Source organism: Carassius gibelio, chromosome A7 (genome assembly GCF_023724105.1).
Source record: "Carassius gibelio isolate Cgi1373 ecotype wild population from Czech Republic chromosome A7, carGib1.2-hapl.c, whole genome shotgun sequence".
Lineage (NCBI taxonomy): Eukaryota > Metazoa > Chordata > Actinopteri > Cypriniformes > Cyprinidae > Carassius > Carassius gibelio.
The window spans coordinates 21663345-21679317 of record NC_068377.1 but is presented as its reverse complement, the minus strand read 5'-3'; the positions used below and the strand labels follow the sequence as shown (position 1 = coordinate 21679317).

The window sequence follows — 15973 nt, the reverse complement described above, 5'->3', positions numbered from 1 at the left end:
CATTCACACCCACAACCTCCAGGCAGTCTCAACCGATTTTATGGGCATGCGATATAATGGAGGTTTAAAAGTGGCTAACTTACAGCCGCCATTCTCTCTAACTGGTCTGAGTAGAGCAGAGCACACCAAACTCTCACCTGACATTGGATGGAGATTGTTGAGCGCATTTCCAGAGGATGCAGACTGTTGTAGAAGCTGCAAATAAAGCTAGACATTACATCAAAACAGAGAACAGAGAGTCAGGACTGCATCCAGGACTGTGATGGAGAGAGGAGAAGAGGAGAGAGGAGATGGGGGAAAGAGGAGGAGAGGAGAAGGGAGGGGAGGAGATGGGGGAAAGAGGAGAAGAGGAGGAGAGAGGAGAGGAGAAGGGACGGAGGAAAGGAGGGGAGGAGAGAGGAGGAGAAAGGAGGAGAGGAGAAGGGGGAAAGAGGAGGAGAGAGGAGAGGAAAGGAGGAAAGAGGAAAGGAGGAAAGAGGAGAGGAGAAAGGAGGAGAGGAGAAATGAGGGGAGAGGAGAGAGGTGGAGAGGAGGGGTGATGAGGAGAGGTGAGGAGAGAGGAGGAGAGAGGAGAGGAGAGGAGAAAGGAGGAGAGGAAAAATGAGGGGAGAGAAGAGATGTGGAGAGGAGAGGAGGGGTGATGAGGAGAGGAGGAAAGAGGAGGGGTGAGGAGAGGAGGAGAGGAGAGGTGATAAGAGGAGGGGTGAGAAGAAGAGGAGAGGAGGGGTGAGGAGAGTAGGAGAGGAGAGAGGAGGGGTGAGGAGAGGAGGAGGAGAGAGAAGAGGAGAGGAGAGAGGAGGGGTGAGGAGAGGAGGAAGAGGACAGAGAAGAGGAGAGGAGGAGAGAATAGAGGAGGAGGAGGAGAGAGAACAGGAGAGGAGAGAGGAGGAGATAGGTGGATAGGAGAGGAGAGAAGGAGATGTGAGAGAAGGAGAGGTGAGAGGAGGAGGGGTGAGGAGAGGAGGAGGAGAGAGAAGAGGAGAGGAGAGAGGAGGGGTGAGGAGAGGAGGAAGAGGACAGAGAAGAGGAGAGGAGGAGAGAATAGAGGAGGAGGAGGAGAGAGAACAGGAGAGGAGAGAGGAGGAGATAGGTGGATAGGAGAGGAGAGAAGGAGATGTGAGAGAAGGAGAGGTGAGAGGAGGAGGGGTGAGGAGAGGAGGAGGAGAGAGAAGAGGAGAGGAGAGAGGAGGGGTGAGGAGAGGAGGAAGAGGACAGAGAAGAGGAGAGGAGGAGAGAATAGAGGAGGAGGAGGAGAGAGAACAGGAGAGGAGAGAGGAGGAGATAGGTGGATAGGAGAGGAGAGAAGGAGATGTGAGAGAAGGAGAGGTGAGAGGAGGAGGGGTGAGGAGAGGAGGAGGAGAGAGAAGAGGAGAGGAGAGAGGAGGGGTGAGGAGAGGAGGAAGAGGACAGAGAAGAGGAGAGGAGGAGAGAATAGAGGAGGAGGAGGAGAGAGAACAGGAGAGGAGAGAGGAGGAGATAGGTGGATAGGAGAGGAGAGAAGGAGATGTGAGAGAAGGAGAGGTGAGAGGAGGAGGGGTGAGGAGAGGAGAGAGGAGGGGAGGAGAGAGGAGAGGAGGAGGAGATAGAAGAGGAGAGGGGTGAGGAGAGGAGAGGAGAGACAAGAGGAGAGGAGAGAGGAGGGGTGAGGAGAGGAGAGGAGAGGAGGAGAGAGGAGATAGGAGGAGAGGAGAGGAGAGAAGAGAAGGAGAGAGGAGGGGTGAGGAGAAGATAGAGGAGGAGAGGAGAGGAGTAGAGAGGAGAGGAGAGAGATGGAGAGGACAAGGCAACAAGGCAAAATTAAAACAAGCAGGAGCACACGTGGAGACAGAGACAAAGAGTAGTGAAATGTGGACATCGAAGGAGTATAAAAAAATTAGAAGGGGACTAAGAAGAATTTGAAGGGAAGAGGAAGATAGAAGTAGCTTTCACAGCAAACCCATGGAGCAGCACTAACACATTCAAACAGGGCAACACATCTATGCTGACCCACATGAGGAAAAACAGCAACTACAGTTTTAGGAGTGACCAATCATAAACAATCAAGAAGGATTTTGAGAAGCCAAATTATGCAGCTAAATAATAGCCAAACACAGATCTGTAGCCCATGTGCTCAAACAAAGCAGAAAATCACAGCAACATTTTAAAGGCGAATTAGACTGATTAAAAGTCTCTAATGGAATCTAATGTAATCCCTACAGATGCAAGTAATAATTCATTACAGTCTGGATAAAGCAAACTACATTTTAGATGGAGCTAGGGGTGTTGCAATATAGTTGTATTAAAGATAACAGTGGTATTTAAAAATACTGATATCACGCTAATACTACACTTCATGATAATCTTGTATATAATCCAGTGCCAGTATCTGATTGATACTCTAACGTAGAAGGTGGCGGTGTTGCATACTGGTTTTAACATCATAAAAAAAAAAGCTAAAAAAAGTAAAAAAGCTACTGACGCTGTACAAAATCATGATGGAGGAATGACAGGTGAAAGCGGACACTCCATCCATAACTGCATCTTTTCTGTACAGTTACGGTTAAAAACTCTCTTCACCTACACCTCCCTACTTTTGAGTGCAATCCACTGGCTTAAAAAAAAAAATTTGATGAATTTGACTGAAAGCGTAATTTTTTTCCTTTCAAAATTACTACAGATATCACAATAATAGGGGTGTAACAATATATCAATCACACGGTTCGGTTCATATCACCGTTTTGGAGCCATGGTTCAGATCGGATCACTGTGGGAGTTTTAATTTAATAATAATAATAATAAATATAATAATAATAATAGCTCTGTTAGTTCATGTTAATTAATGCATTAACAAATGAGACTTTGAAAAGTGTTGCTTTGTAAAGTGTTTCCAAAAAAATCTATTCCCTTAGAAAAATTTTAATTAAATAATCTATAAACCATGCAAGTCAGACACTGGAAAACATTACTTAGGCTACATACATGTAATAGACTCTCTGTTGAGAGCTGTTTGAGAGGCAGCTGTGCACACTGAAGACCTTCTCTCAGAAAGTGTGCCAGTATTTTATCGGTTAAAATAGCTTGAATTCTAAAATTGGCATGACTTAAATTGCAAGTGAAAATGCTGTCAACTGTCCGTAGTTTTATATTGCAACCTGCAGCTCGCTTGCAGTGCAAACTTCACATGGATATTATGGATGTGAGGCCATTTGTACATTTTGAGAAAGTGGGATAAGATGCAGTACCACTCCATACCACTCACTCAGTTTGTAAAAAAAATTCTGACAAAGTTTTAAAATGACTGAGCTGCTCTGATAATCTGTTTGGATTTCCCGCTTTATAATTGCAAAACCTCCGGGAGCATGTAGACTTATGCACAATGCCTGCAATCCCACAGCAAAACACTGCAAATAAACTATGCATATGACAGTCCCAGTCATGGTAATAATATTCTGCACTGTTGTTTGGGCTGCTTTTGTGGTGCAACTCAACCAAATGCATCTTATATGAGATAAACAATATATACACACAAAATATTGCAATTTACAATTCCACAAAAGGCTTGAACAGTCAAGCGAACTTGACTGTGCTAGACATGAAGACATGGCTCTGTGGATGCATTCTTTCCATAAAAACACGGCATTTTCTTTTACATTTGTGGTCTCATTATCATTTTATATAGCCTATATGACAGATTTGTTCTGCACACTGCCCTTAATGGCACCTTCCTTTACAAAGTGATTCAAGCAATTCAAAACCATCATGGCTGTATGTGTTTAAAGTGTCTCGGCAGGGGGCGGGGTAGGCCAAGAGAGCACCACGGTACGTACCGTAGTTGGTGTATCCTGTTTTTTTGGTTCAGTTTGAATATTGTTACACCCCTACATAATAATATTGTTACCGTGAATTCTTTTGGTCATGACAATTGAAGTGAGATTCTAATATTGTGACAGCCCTAGATGGAGCAAAGACCAGCACTCATGTACTTAACATGATTTAAAGCAAGTGCTTTACGCGGTTTACATAGGTATGTAGTCTTCAATATTGGAGTGGTTTCTATGTGCATAGACCTCAGATGCAACAGGATCTAGCCTGTGTACTCACTGCAAGGTACTGTGGCCCAAGTGAGTTCAGTCCTGTAAGGTTTCCCCACATAGAGGCAGCATTGAGCTGTTGCATCTGTTGCTGCAGCTGCTGGGCGATACGTTTCTGTTCTTTATCCTTCTGAGTGTCGGCAAACTTCACCACGATGGGAGAAGAACAGCCCTACACGACACATGCAAACAAATTGAAATGCAGCACAGAATTTGATTTAGGAAAAATAAATGAAAGGGGCCAAAACAGGCAAGGATCAGGAAACGGCAAGTTTTCACCGATATGTATACTCTGACTTATATAGCAGCGTCTCAGCCTTTCATAATATACTACCATTCAAAAGTTTGTGGCAAGTATGATTATTTTGTTTTTTAATATCTTACAATGTTAATTTTTTTTACTGTATTTTTCACCTTAATAAATGCAGCATTGGTGAACATGAGACTTCTTTCAAAAAATATTACAAAAAATCTTACCGATACTACTTTTGAATGGTAGTGCAATGTCTATACAAGAAATATAGAAACACTTTGCTGTATACTATGCACTGAGGCATAGGCATTTATAATTTCTCAGACACAGGAATATCAAGCAGAAATGCACAAATGCAGTGCATGTGTTTACCTCCATGGTCTGTGACTGGTGCATGGATTTGATGGCAGACTGGGCCATCTGTCTCGCTGTGAATGTGACGAAGGCACAGCCTGTGAACACAGAGATTACAAGTATGAAAGCAGAACACAAAAGGACACCAGATAGATGACAGGTAAATGACAGCTAGAAACTAAGAGAATAAAATTACCAAACAAATTATTAAATCAACCACGCATATATTTTCAATTTGTTGCATGCAGTAATGGTTATATAACATGTGATATCAGCCGCCGTGTTGAGTCTGGGATGAATGAAGGCATTTATATTTGAGCCGACAGGAGTCAATCGAGTCATTTTTCTCTGATGGGGTGTGTCTCTGCAACTATTAGTTACGCAAAACACTGCCTCTCAACTTAAAAGAGAGTGAGCAGAGTGAGTGGTGAAAATGTACATGTTCATTAGCTAAATTCATTTAATGCACTTGAAGTCAACACATTCAGAGTACTGCCTCTATTGACGTATTTGTGTTTATCATACCCAATCATGTGTGTGTGATCTGCTTTGGCTGGTGGTAGTGAAGTTATGAATGTGTTTGAGTGCTCACCACGGCTGAGTCCGTCAGGGCCTCTCAGTATGCGGCTCTCCTCAATTTGACCGTATGGAGAAAACATGAGCCTTATGTCATTCTCATTGCACTTCTTTGAAATCATTCCAATAAACAGCTTTCTATCTTCTATCGCTGAAACACAAGGGAAAAATAAAAATGTTATGGCAGCACAGCCTCTGCGCAGCTGTTTGACAGTCACTGTGGAAGAATAAGATTGTAATATTGTCGAAGAATGTTCAACAAAGGCTGCATTTGATAAATACAGTAAAACAGTAATATTGTGGAACTACAAGTTAAAATATATTTTCTATTTTAATATGTATTAAAATGCACTTTAATCATGTGATTACTAAGCTGAATTTTTTGCAGCCATTACTCCAGATCTCAGTATCAGTTGATCCTTCAGAAATCAATCGAATATGTGGTTTTCTGTCTTTTTTTTTTTTTTGCGGAAACAGATATTTGAAAATAAGCCATGATTTGGAAATCTTTGTATCATAATCGTATCCTTGCTGCAAAATAAATAAATAAAAATCTGACCTTAAACTTTTGAACATTACTTTTTATGAATGGGGGACTGTCATAATTTATGGTAAATTAAAGTTACTCACCGTTGTTTTTCTCACTGTCTGCAGGCTTCATCTGTATGGGATGATGCATCTGTACACACACAGAGAGAGAGAGAGAGAGAGAGAGAGAGAGAGAGAGAGAGAGAGAGAGAGATTTGACTTAACACTGACATTTTTCAGCCACCATAAGAAATCAGCTGTTTAAAAAAAGCTTTAACAGTTCCACTGGGTGTACTGAAAAAGCTTTTATAAAAGCACGCCAATATGTGTAGATTGTATGCATTTTTAAAAGCAATAAATGGTAAAGGCCAGACCATCTGACAACACACAAGAGGATTATTGGCTGACTTGATATAATAAAAGAAAAAATAGATCCTTTTCTCACCCCTGGAAGAATCTTCATGTTGTGAAGGGCATTTTGTGCTTCTAATGCAGATTTACGGGTGTAATATGTTACAAAACAACAACCTGCAAATGCAATAAAAGGCCGGTGAACCAAGTCCAAGATGAAAACATTTCTAATGAAGACAATGTTATTAATGAACCCGGTTCCAAATCCTAGTGAGTAGCATTTTAAGAAACCACTGGCACGTTTCTAAGGTAAGAAGTATTTCTTTGCATATGTGTGTGCTATCTGCTCACTAGGTTTTGGAACAGTCTGTAGAAGTCTTGAGAGTGACCGACACAGAACAGTCTCAATCTGCAGTGTACGGACCGTCAAGTACCTTTACTCTGTGGGGGGTTCTGACTCCTGTCCCGAAGAACATTGATTTCATAAACTGCACCATAGGGCTCAAACAGCTCACGCAGCTGATCTTCTGACCACGTCCGAGGGATCTGACCCACAAACATCTTTATAGCATCAATGTCAGGCTGGTCTGGGTGGTCCAGAGACCCATTCATCTTCTTGGTTCTACAAAAAGAAAAAGAAAAACCTGTTTAACGAGTCTTAAGGACACAACCCTCAGTGTCTCCAGTCAACTTGAGAAGTCTTAAATGCATTGCAAAAGGAAAAATGCATGCAGCCATCTCTAAAAGACTAAAACAGCTTGCTTCATTTACTAGCAGAGCACCAGTGTTAGACTGACACAGTATATTGCTCAGGCTGATGAATCAGATAATGTTTGTCTTTGAGCCTGCGCTCGTCTTTGACAGAAAACCATTTCCACTTGGTCAACTTTGCCAATAGATACTGCATTTTCTGTTCTCAGGATGAGATGAGTAAATAAGTAGTCATGCAAAATAAGTATTCATTTCAACAACTGTGTACATCTTATTTGCCATGACAAAATAACTGTGTAAATGCTGGTGCAATTTATCTGAATAAAATAGTGAATGTTTCAGAACAGTTGTACAGACTGTGTAGAAGTATAAAATTTGTATTTTATAAAAAATAAAAATTAATAAAGTTCCCGCTGCCTCGTGCGATCCAATTTTGCAATGTGGAACTAAGCCATTTTCTGTAAATGTGGGAGATTTGTGATTCATTAACCACCATAGGTCAATAATTAGAAAAATAACAGCGCAGTAAACAAAAAAACTGCCTGTGCTACAAATAAGTGCATTTATAATGATGACAGTACATTAAAATATTCGACCAGTTTGCATTATCAAGCAGCATAACGAGTCATTTCAAGCAACTAAAAATAACTGGAAGCCTATGACACCAAAAGCCGCACACATTCAAATTACAAATGACCTCATCCGCTCTAATCTTAAAAATAAGATGGATACTGGCAACTAGCAGTGCAAGCTAGAAGAAAAAAAGGTGCTAAAGCATTCAATGCATGGTCAATTCTTCAGCCACTATATGAAGCTCAAAACAGGAGAGTGAAATCCATGCTCAAACATCTATAAACAGTCAGAAATGGGTTTCTCAGGTCGTGAACAAGATTTTCTGTGATGAGAAATAACTGAAAATGTTCATTAACTAATAGTTTACAACTAACTGAATTTAAAGATGTGATGAAACAGAAGTAACAACAGATCTTTTTCTTCTGTATTATGTCACACAACTGAGTAACAACACAACTGTAATGGATTATGAAGAAGAGAAAAAAATATATATCACAATATGATCTATAATGCATTTAGAAAATAGATGGGGAGAATTTAAAATCAACTTCAATCAATAAACCAAAACAATTAGAATAAAGAGACTGATGAAAATTACACACACACACACACACACACACACACATATATATATATATATATAATGTGAATATATAATATGTGTGTATATATATAATATATGTGTGTGTGTGTATATATATATGCTTGACAGTGGAGTGTGAGGGCGAGCAGTGATGGCCGTCACTGACAGGCCTGAAGCACTGCTTCCTCACTCTCTTTAGCAGCTGCTGATCAGTGGAGTGACAGACCACTTTAAGATAAACACAGCATTGTGCTGCTGACAAAGAGCAGCATTAGCCAGCAGCTAAAAGCCAGATTAATGGTGTTTATCGATGCGAGGACAGCAGAGCTAATAAATCCTTCTACTCTGTCGATTTTCCAGCAACCAGAACTTGTTCAGACAAGCAGATAACACAGATTCTCCAGAAGATCATTCAATCAGGAGCCAAAGGATCATTGGGTGTTCATTGGGACAAAACCATTTTAGGATTGGAAAGGATTTTTCTTGTGAACTGACCAGTTACTGACTACAGTGAAGAAGCCATTACACATCAGACACAATTTTGCAGCACACTGGAAACAGAATGGAAGAGCATCTAACATCTAGGAGATGAGACATCTTTCCCATTGCTGCAAATTAACATGAATACCATATGAACGCTGCCTTCAATATGAAGCCTATTTAATGGCAACAATTAACTGTTTTCTGCATTCCTTGCACAATAATCAACATATAAACAGAACATAGAAGACAATTTGCCATGGCAGAGTCAGCAGTTTCCTGCCCCGTTCGTTCCTGGTTAAATTGTTCCCTTTGAGGTTGTGAAACCTCACACAAACAACGCTTAAGGCTTTAATAGAACAAAACACTGGAACACATTATTGTGAAATGGCCAAGAATTAATGCTTACATTTCATATGTAAACCTATAAATAATATATAATAATAACAGACAGGGGACAGCCACTCAAAATCGTCAAGCAACAAATGAAAACTAGGGATTCACCTTTTCTAAATTGTAAAAAAGAAAAAAAAAAAAGTGAGAAATATTTCTAAGACCACACCAAAAAAAGCATTTACAACACTTAAATCATTTAAACCATTCTACTCTTCACATTTTAAGAAAAGACACTTCCATTTGTATATGCAGCAGTACAACGTCTAAATGTCATTCTCATCCTGTAGTATTGTCACTTCAGGCCTCTAATGGGCATTAGCTTTCACCTCCTTTTACAATCACTGGACTCTCAGCTCTGAATAAAAAGCAATTAACCCAGTTAATCACTCAAGATTTAACAAACCACATAGATGAATACAATTAAAAAATTCAGAATATTCCACCTTAACACAGTGAGAATTTAAGGTATTAGTGCATAACCCAAATCAAATTACACCAAGCTAAAGTCAAGTCTGTACTCACACGGAGTTGGAACTCAAACTGCAATGATCCACCATCATCTCCGGCAGAAAATCCAGTTTAAAGGAAGCCATTTTCTTCTGCACTTCACAAGTCAGTAAGTCTCAAATGAACGCTGACGGAATCCACAAGAGCAGACTTTCTCACACTTTAAACACTAAAACAGCCACAGTGACTATCCGTCAAGTACGTCTCTCTCAAGGTTCAGTCGTAAGTGACATGGACACAGCTGGGTCATTGAGGCTGATCAGACCCCACAAAACTCAGATCGGCATGGAGCAAAGAGAGACAACGATGAGGCTCGGGACTGTGCTGGATGACAAACACAGGCCGTAGCTCTGGTCACTGGGCTGGGACTGAGGATTAGGATGGGCCCAACAGGCCACTAAAAGCTGCACCCCTGCTCCCACAAAGGAAAGTGCTGATGGAGGGGGACTTTTTTGTGAGTTTTTCTCTTAGCAAAGCAGAACTGAGTGCAGTGTCAGATAAATAAAGTGTCAGATCGATGCTGATAAGCGTGAGTGAGCGGCAGGAATGAATGGGGACGGCCAGCTCTCTGGTAATCCCTGAGCTGAAGCACCGCCAGGACACAATCAGGTCCCAGCAGCGGGCCATGAACAGCACACTATTCCAGCATAGAGGGGTGACGGAAGGGAGGGAGGAAAAAGCTGCTTAGGGTCATGCGACATGGGTCGTGTTATAAGCTTGCAGTCAAAGGCGACAAACAAAACAAGCCACAGACAGGCTGAGGTCCACTATTTGGCTTTGTTTAGCACAAAAACACCATTATATGTAACAACATAACAAATAGCATTCTAACAACACATTCAGTAATCGCTAAATAAACATATCCAATTTGCTGATTCATTCCGAAGGTAATGCATATAAATCATATATACAGCAATATATTAAAGAACACACTTCGAAAAGAGAAACTAATGTAGCAGCGATTAATCAGAATATAATATTTTATTACGTTTTCAATGGTTTGTCAGACATTCAAACAGGCCATGACATCATTGCTAGCCATGCAGTGACATCTGGTGGGCTATGGGCATGGTTACTATTTAGAAAAAGGAGAAATGAAAAAATGAAGAGCTATTTTTTTTTTTTATTCTCATTCCAGCTTCAAAAAGAAGCTGCTTGAAAGATTGGTTTCTCACGCAGGGTAAACTTGCAGAAGGAGGTTATCCTCACACCCCTGGGGTGAAAAGACATGAAGTGTATGTGTTCTTACCCGCCAAGGGCAGGTACTTCCACAGCAGGAAGGGAAAGCTCGCATTGAGGTTGCCCGTGCTGCGCTGTGGTCAGGTACAGGGCTTCAGCGTCGAGGCTATCCATCCAGTGCTTTTGTCAAACGCTACAGAAACACACCAAACATTACAGGACACACACATCAGACACACACAGGTAAACACATACTGGAAAGGGAAAAACAACAAGACAGAATAGATAGCATGCAAACTGCATGTCACAAAACTGCATGCACACAGAAAACACGTATGTAGGAGAATAAGACGGCACTTCCTGGATGATCCGAACATAATCATGTGAACGACAGACTATTATCTGAGAAGAAGCTGTTCTTAGTTACACTGGAGGAAATCAGTTTGTTGAGGCTCAAATGCAAATATTTCTTATATCGAAAAGAAATCAAAAAAACTCGTCTAGATATTCAAACAGCTAGAAGCTCGTTAAACATTGTTTTATTTAGGTTAAGCCCAAAGTATACATACCAGTTTACTTTTAACAAAGAGAGTTAGTCAACAGAGGGTGTTTCACGGTTGCAAAATGCTGTCAAATACTCTTACTCTGTAAAATATAAAGTCTTACATACCCACTGTATAGAGAAAAAAAAACTTCACATATCAGATCTGTGGACAAAGAAACTATAATTGATACAGCAGTAACGTAATATTAGTGTTTAGAGTACACACATTCTGTACAGCTTCGCAAAATATAAACATGAACACGGGACCATACGGGACCAAAATAGGATCTGTTACAAAAGGGACAAAAACAACCTGACAGCCTATTTGGTGCTACATTTAAGTTACTTAAAATATACATTTTTAAATGAAGGTGTACATAATCTGTACATTTAACATGTGTAAAAGTAAAAATTTCCCTTAATATAACCGCAATACTAAGAGGGTTTTAAATGAAGCGACAGAATTAAACTTAAAACAGATACTTTAACGTTAACTTAAGGGTGGGTGATCTGAAGATTTTATATTGTGATCGATCTTGAAGACGTCAACAATCTACTTTTCAAGTGCATCGTTGAGATTGTGATCTTTTATGTCTTCGAAAATATTTTAAACTACAGCAGTGATTGCCTACTAGATGCGTTACTGTAATTAACCTGTTAACTGTCACTCATATTTTTGAACAGACTTGAAAGTGCATGATCCAAACCTTTATTTTATAATTCATAACTGAAAACGTTTTGTAACATGATTTTGATGTACCATTTTCATTGTAATGCAATGTTTGAATTTAAAATGGGTTTCAAAGGATGAATTTTGAGATAAATTTTGAGATCAAGTTTAAGTGATATATAATTTCTGATGATTTCTAAAGTGTGAGAGAAAAAGGCAACAAAGACGACTTTTTTGACAAAGGTCAGAACTCCTGTTATGATGTAGGTTTTTGGGGTGCACTCTTGCCATAAATCCACGCTGATCGCGTGGAGCTGACCATCTCGGAGATAGTTGAAACACATTTTTAAATAGGCGCTGTCTTTATAAATAAACCGCAGATTTGAGATTTAAACAACTACATTCTTGCCTGAAATACTTTTAAAATTACATTTCATGACACAACAACAGTAATATTTTTAAAATGATCTGAATATATGGTGGTTAAACCCAAACAATGCTGCGTGGGCTCAACCAATCAGAATGTTTAGTGCTCAAAAGTTCCCCAAAAGTTCCAGAACTTTGAAAAAGTTGAACCTCACCAGCTGGGACTTTCCGAGGGGCATTTATTTTATTTATTTTTTTACCAGAACTTAATTTAGTTACTGGTTCCTGCGGTGGAAACACACCGAGTAATGGCCCAAAGTCCCTAGTTCCTGGGTAAAGTTCCTGCGGTGGAAACACCTGGCATCCCAGGACTTTATTTGTGCTTGACGTTTTTTTAATTTTTTATTTACTAACAGGCCGAATAGTTCTAAGGACTGTCATGTACAGTTACAGTTGTATTTCCAAGTGAGCCGGGTATGACACGGCACGATTACAAATTGTTCTCATCCCGGAATTCTCTGCAGTGCTGTTAAGAGTGCGTGACATCACCATTCTGGTGCCTGGCTACTGGTTTCTCCATAGCTGGCTAAGCGGAAGCACGCTATTTGATCAAACAGCCAAGTAAGTTGAACAGCTACACTATGTTCAATATAAAAAAAGAAAATTTCGAAGACAGATTGGTCTGAGGAGGAAACATTTGCGCTTATTGATATTATACCAGTCGTCGCCTCTGTTTATTTTATTTTTAACGTCAAGAGTTGTGTCTTTCACTTCGTTAAATAACAAAATATCAGATAAAAAAAAAAAGAAGAGGAGTCCCAAAAACAGAAATATCTGATCATCGTCCTTATCACTTGTTTATATTACACAACAACTGGTAAATGAAACCACCACAGTGGAAAATGAAACCGTGTTGATGCTGACTGGCCCGGAATGAAACCAGTTCGGCCCGATAGTGGAAAGGAGGCTTATGAATTGCTCATGAGTAAACATCATGATTCAATTCATCTGGAAGAGAAGGCAAAAATGCCGAAGACCTCAGCTGTGTGGGAGCACTTTAAATTGCTTGAGGACAACAGAAAGTCAGCGCGCCAGATATGCGAACTGAAACTGGCCTCCCACAACAGCACATCAAGTTTGAAAAAGTTCTCCAAGCAGTATGCTTCTAGTATATTCCTGGTGTAAAAAAAAAAAACAAGCTGCTTTTTTCCTTCATGTTAGGCAGTAATTTTACACATGATAAAAATGTGCACTTAATTGACTTAATTACTTGAAATTAAAGCTTGATACCGGAAAAGTTACACAACTTCTAAACTACAGTACAGCTCCCAAACTACAACTAGTAGCACTGTTATATACTCTCCCACACTGTTAGGGCCCTAAAAATACATGTCTAATAAATTAAAATCATGAAAATTAAACAATTAAACATCAATTTATTAAAAGTTAAAATGTTTAGTTTTCTCTCACTTTGTTTTCTTGTTACCAAATTCTCAGTTTTAGCATGTTCAATTATTTGAATAAATAAAACCAACTTATTAAAATGTATTCTTACAATTGCCTTATGAACGTGTGTGTGTGTGATTAAATTTTTCTGGTTATCAAATGAAGGCATAAAATATATTATCAAAAATCATTAATTTAGTTTATCTTTAAATGAATGAAAATGAAACTATTTTTTGGCAAACAAAGAGGATTTACTATTAAAATCGAAACATGGAACACAATTGTGTGATTATACCCTTTTAGTTTAGTAGTAACATTCTACTGTTTAACCTGTTAAATAGATCCCTCTTAATGGGACTATGAACTAACTTCAGTGTGCTACACAAACAATTTGGGTGTCTTTGGAAAGAAGACCCTTTAGGCTTTACGGTCCATCAGTTGATAATGCTCAAAAAGATAAGTTATAGACACTGAAGTGCCTTAAAATATATATATTTTTAATTATTTCATATAAAATTACAAGAAATCAGTCCAGGAGCAATCCAGAAAAGTAATGGGTTGAAAGTCACATGTCTCATGAGTTTCTATTTCAAATCTAAAGAAGAACATTTTTCTGAGACTACGTCTATCTATATATATATATATCTATATATATATATATATATATATATATATATATATATATATATATATATATATATATATATATATATATATATATATATATATCTATATATATATATCTATATCTATATATATATATATCTATATATATATCTATATATATATATATATTTATTTATTTATTTTTTTATATATATTTTTTTTCACTAGATATTATACAATTATTGTGCAACTGTGATTTTATAGAGTATCTTTTGCTGTTGAATTATTCACTAAAACTATAGTTTTTTTATCAGATTAAGATTGAATAGTTTTTCATTTGTTATTTTGCATAAAGTTAAGTTGCCTATTTATTTAAGTATTTATTGGCTGCGGTCTCTGTAAGACCAAATGCATGGACCTAATACTGACACACATCTGGTTTCTTTCTCGCCTGTTTTTTGTTCACTTAAGACATAACTGACTGTGTTTACTAGAATACTTGCCAAAGCAGGTATTTTAACACAACTTTGTGTGTATGCTACAGAGGAATCATGCAGTGTCTGAATTGTGCCCCTCTCTCTCCGCCGCTGTTGCACACTCCCAAAGCGCACGAGTTAAAACTGCTTGAATGTGTAAACTGGCAAGAAAAAACATGCAAATAATAAACTTTCACTCTATGATGGTTAAACTTAACAGTTAATCCACAAATCGTATGCGTGCCGAACCGTGAGGCCTGCACCCCTAGATATGATGCTAGTTTTACTCAAATGAAGCGGTAAAAGGCTTATGAAGTGACTCTCAGAGCAGTTCTGGAGATGTTATTCATGTATTTATGTGCTCATTTAATGAGATGACAGATGCTGAAACACCCTTCAGTAAGTGTAGTAAACAAAACCATGTGTCTGCACTCATCAAGCACAGACACGCAGAACATGCAAGATTAATATTCAAATAGTTTTTTTGCAGCCTAAAATTTGCAGATACTAGTCCATATAGCCTGGATTTAAATGTAATGATCTACTTTTGATTAATTCATCCAAACTTTGGCAAATTCCTTTACATTCCCAGTTATACAGTAAATTCACTTTTTATGACTGGATACCACGATTCCATCTGTGTTTTCCGCATCATGGAAAACAGGGCCCTATACTGTGCACATGAATGATTTATCATCCCTTTAAGAAATGCATGCCATGCAGCTGTAATGTGGCTTCTGACCTTGGAAGCATAGCGAGAATGCTCCGGGAAGACCATAGGCCATGCCATGTTTTAATAACTGCTGAGTGACTGTGAGGCTTATTCATGGACTGTCTATGTAAGGCAGTGTTATAGGCCTTTGGGGTGGAGGGTGGTGGGGCGGAGCATATGGTCAGCGCAGTTCATCTAACAACAAACTCGCTCTCGAACACTGGCACAGACAGACAGCACAGTGGACAAATGGACTTATACTGAAGCATCTGGAACAACCCAGCAGCTGAGAATACAACACACACACAGCTGACTGGTCAGACCAGGGTATAGATGGACCGTTACAAACCACCCATCAGTCATTCATTATGAAGCATCTCAATCCTGTTTCTCTCTGTACAACTACAATAATTACAACTTGTACTACTACATCCTGATCACAGCAGCACTCTGTGCCAGCACTTCAGAATACCAAGGATCATAAACCGGCGACCTACACACACAGCTCACTCACTGTCCATAAGAGAAGGTTACTTCATGGCAGAAATTAAAACCGCTATAGTTCTACTGGAACTAGAATCTCCAAAGTGTA

At 39.1% G+C, this 15973-nt stretch overlaps 1 protein-coding gene across 6 annotated transcripts in view; it reads right to left on the bottom strand.

Moving 5' to 3' along the window:
• The window catches only part of LOC128016830 (CUGBP Elav-like family member 1), a 33671-nt gene that overhangs the window by 9516 nt on the left and 8182 nt on the right, over window positions 1–15973 (bottom strand). For 3 of the 6 annotated variants that reach the window (XM_052601660.1, XM_052601655.1, XM_052601657.1), the window contains exons 3-10: window positions 10632–10754; window positions 6567–6754; window positions 6227–6309; window positions 5884–5932; window positions 5270–5404; window positions 4696–4775; window positions 4081–4242; window positions 138–207 (exon numbers count right to left, since the gene is read on the bottom strand). In XM_052601660.1, coding sequence (XP_052457620.1) covers window positions 138–207; window positions 4081–4242; window positions 4696–4775; window positions 5270–5404; window positions 5884–5932; window positions 6227–6309; window positions 6567–6754; window positions 10632–10735 — 871 coding nt within the window. In that variant the 5' untranslated portion in view covers window positions 10736–10754. The remainder of the gene's footprint in view (window positions 1–137; window positions 208–4080; window positions 4243–4695; window positions 4776–5269; window positions 5405–5883; window positions 5933–6226; window positions 6310–6566; window positions 6755–10631; window positions 10755–15973) is intronic. The other 3 variants (XM_052601656.1, XM_052601658.1, XM_052601659.1) reach the window with 2 other exon arrangements.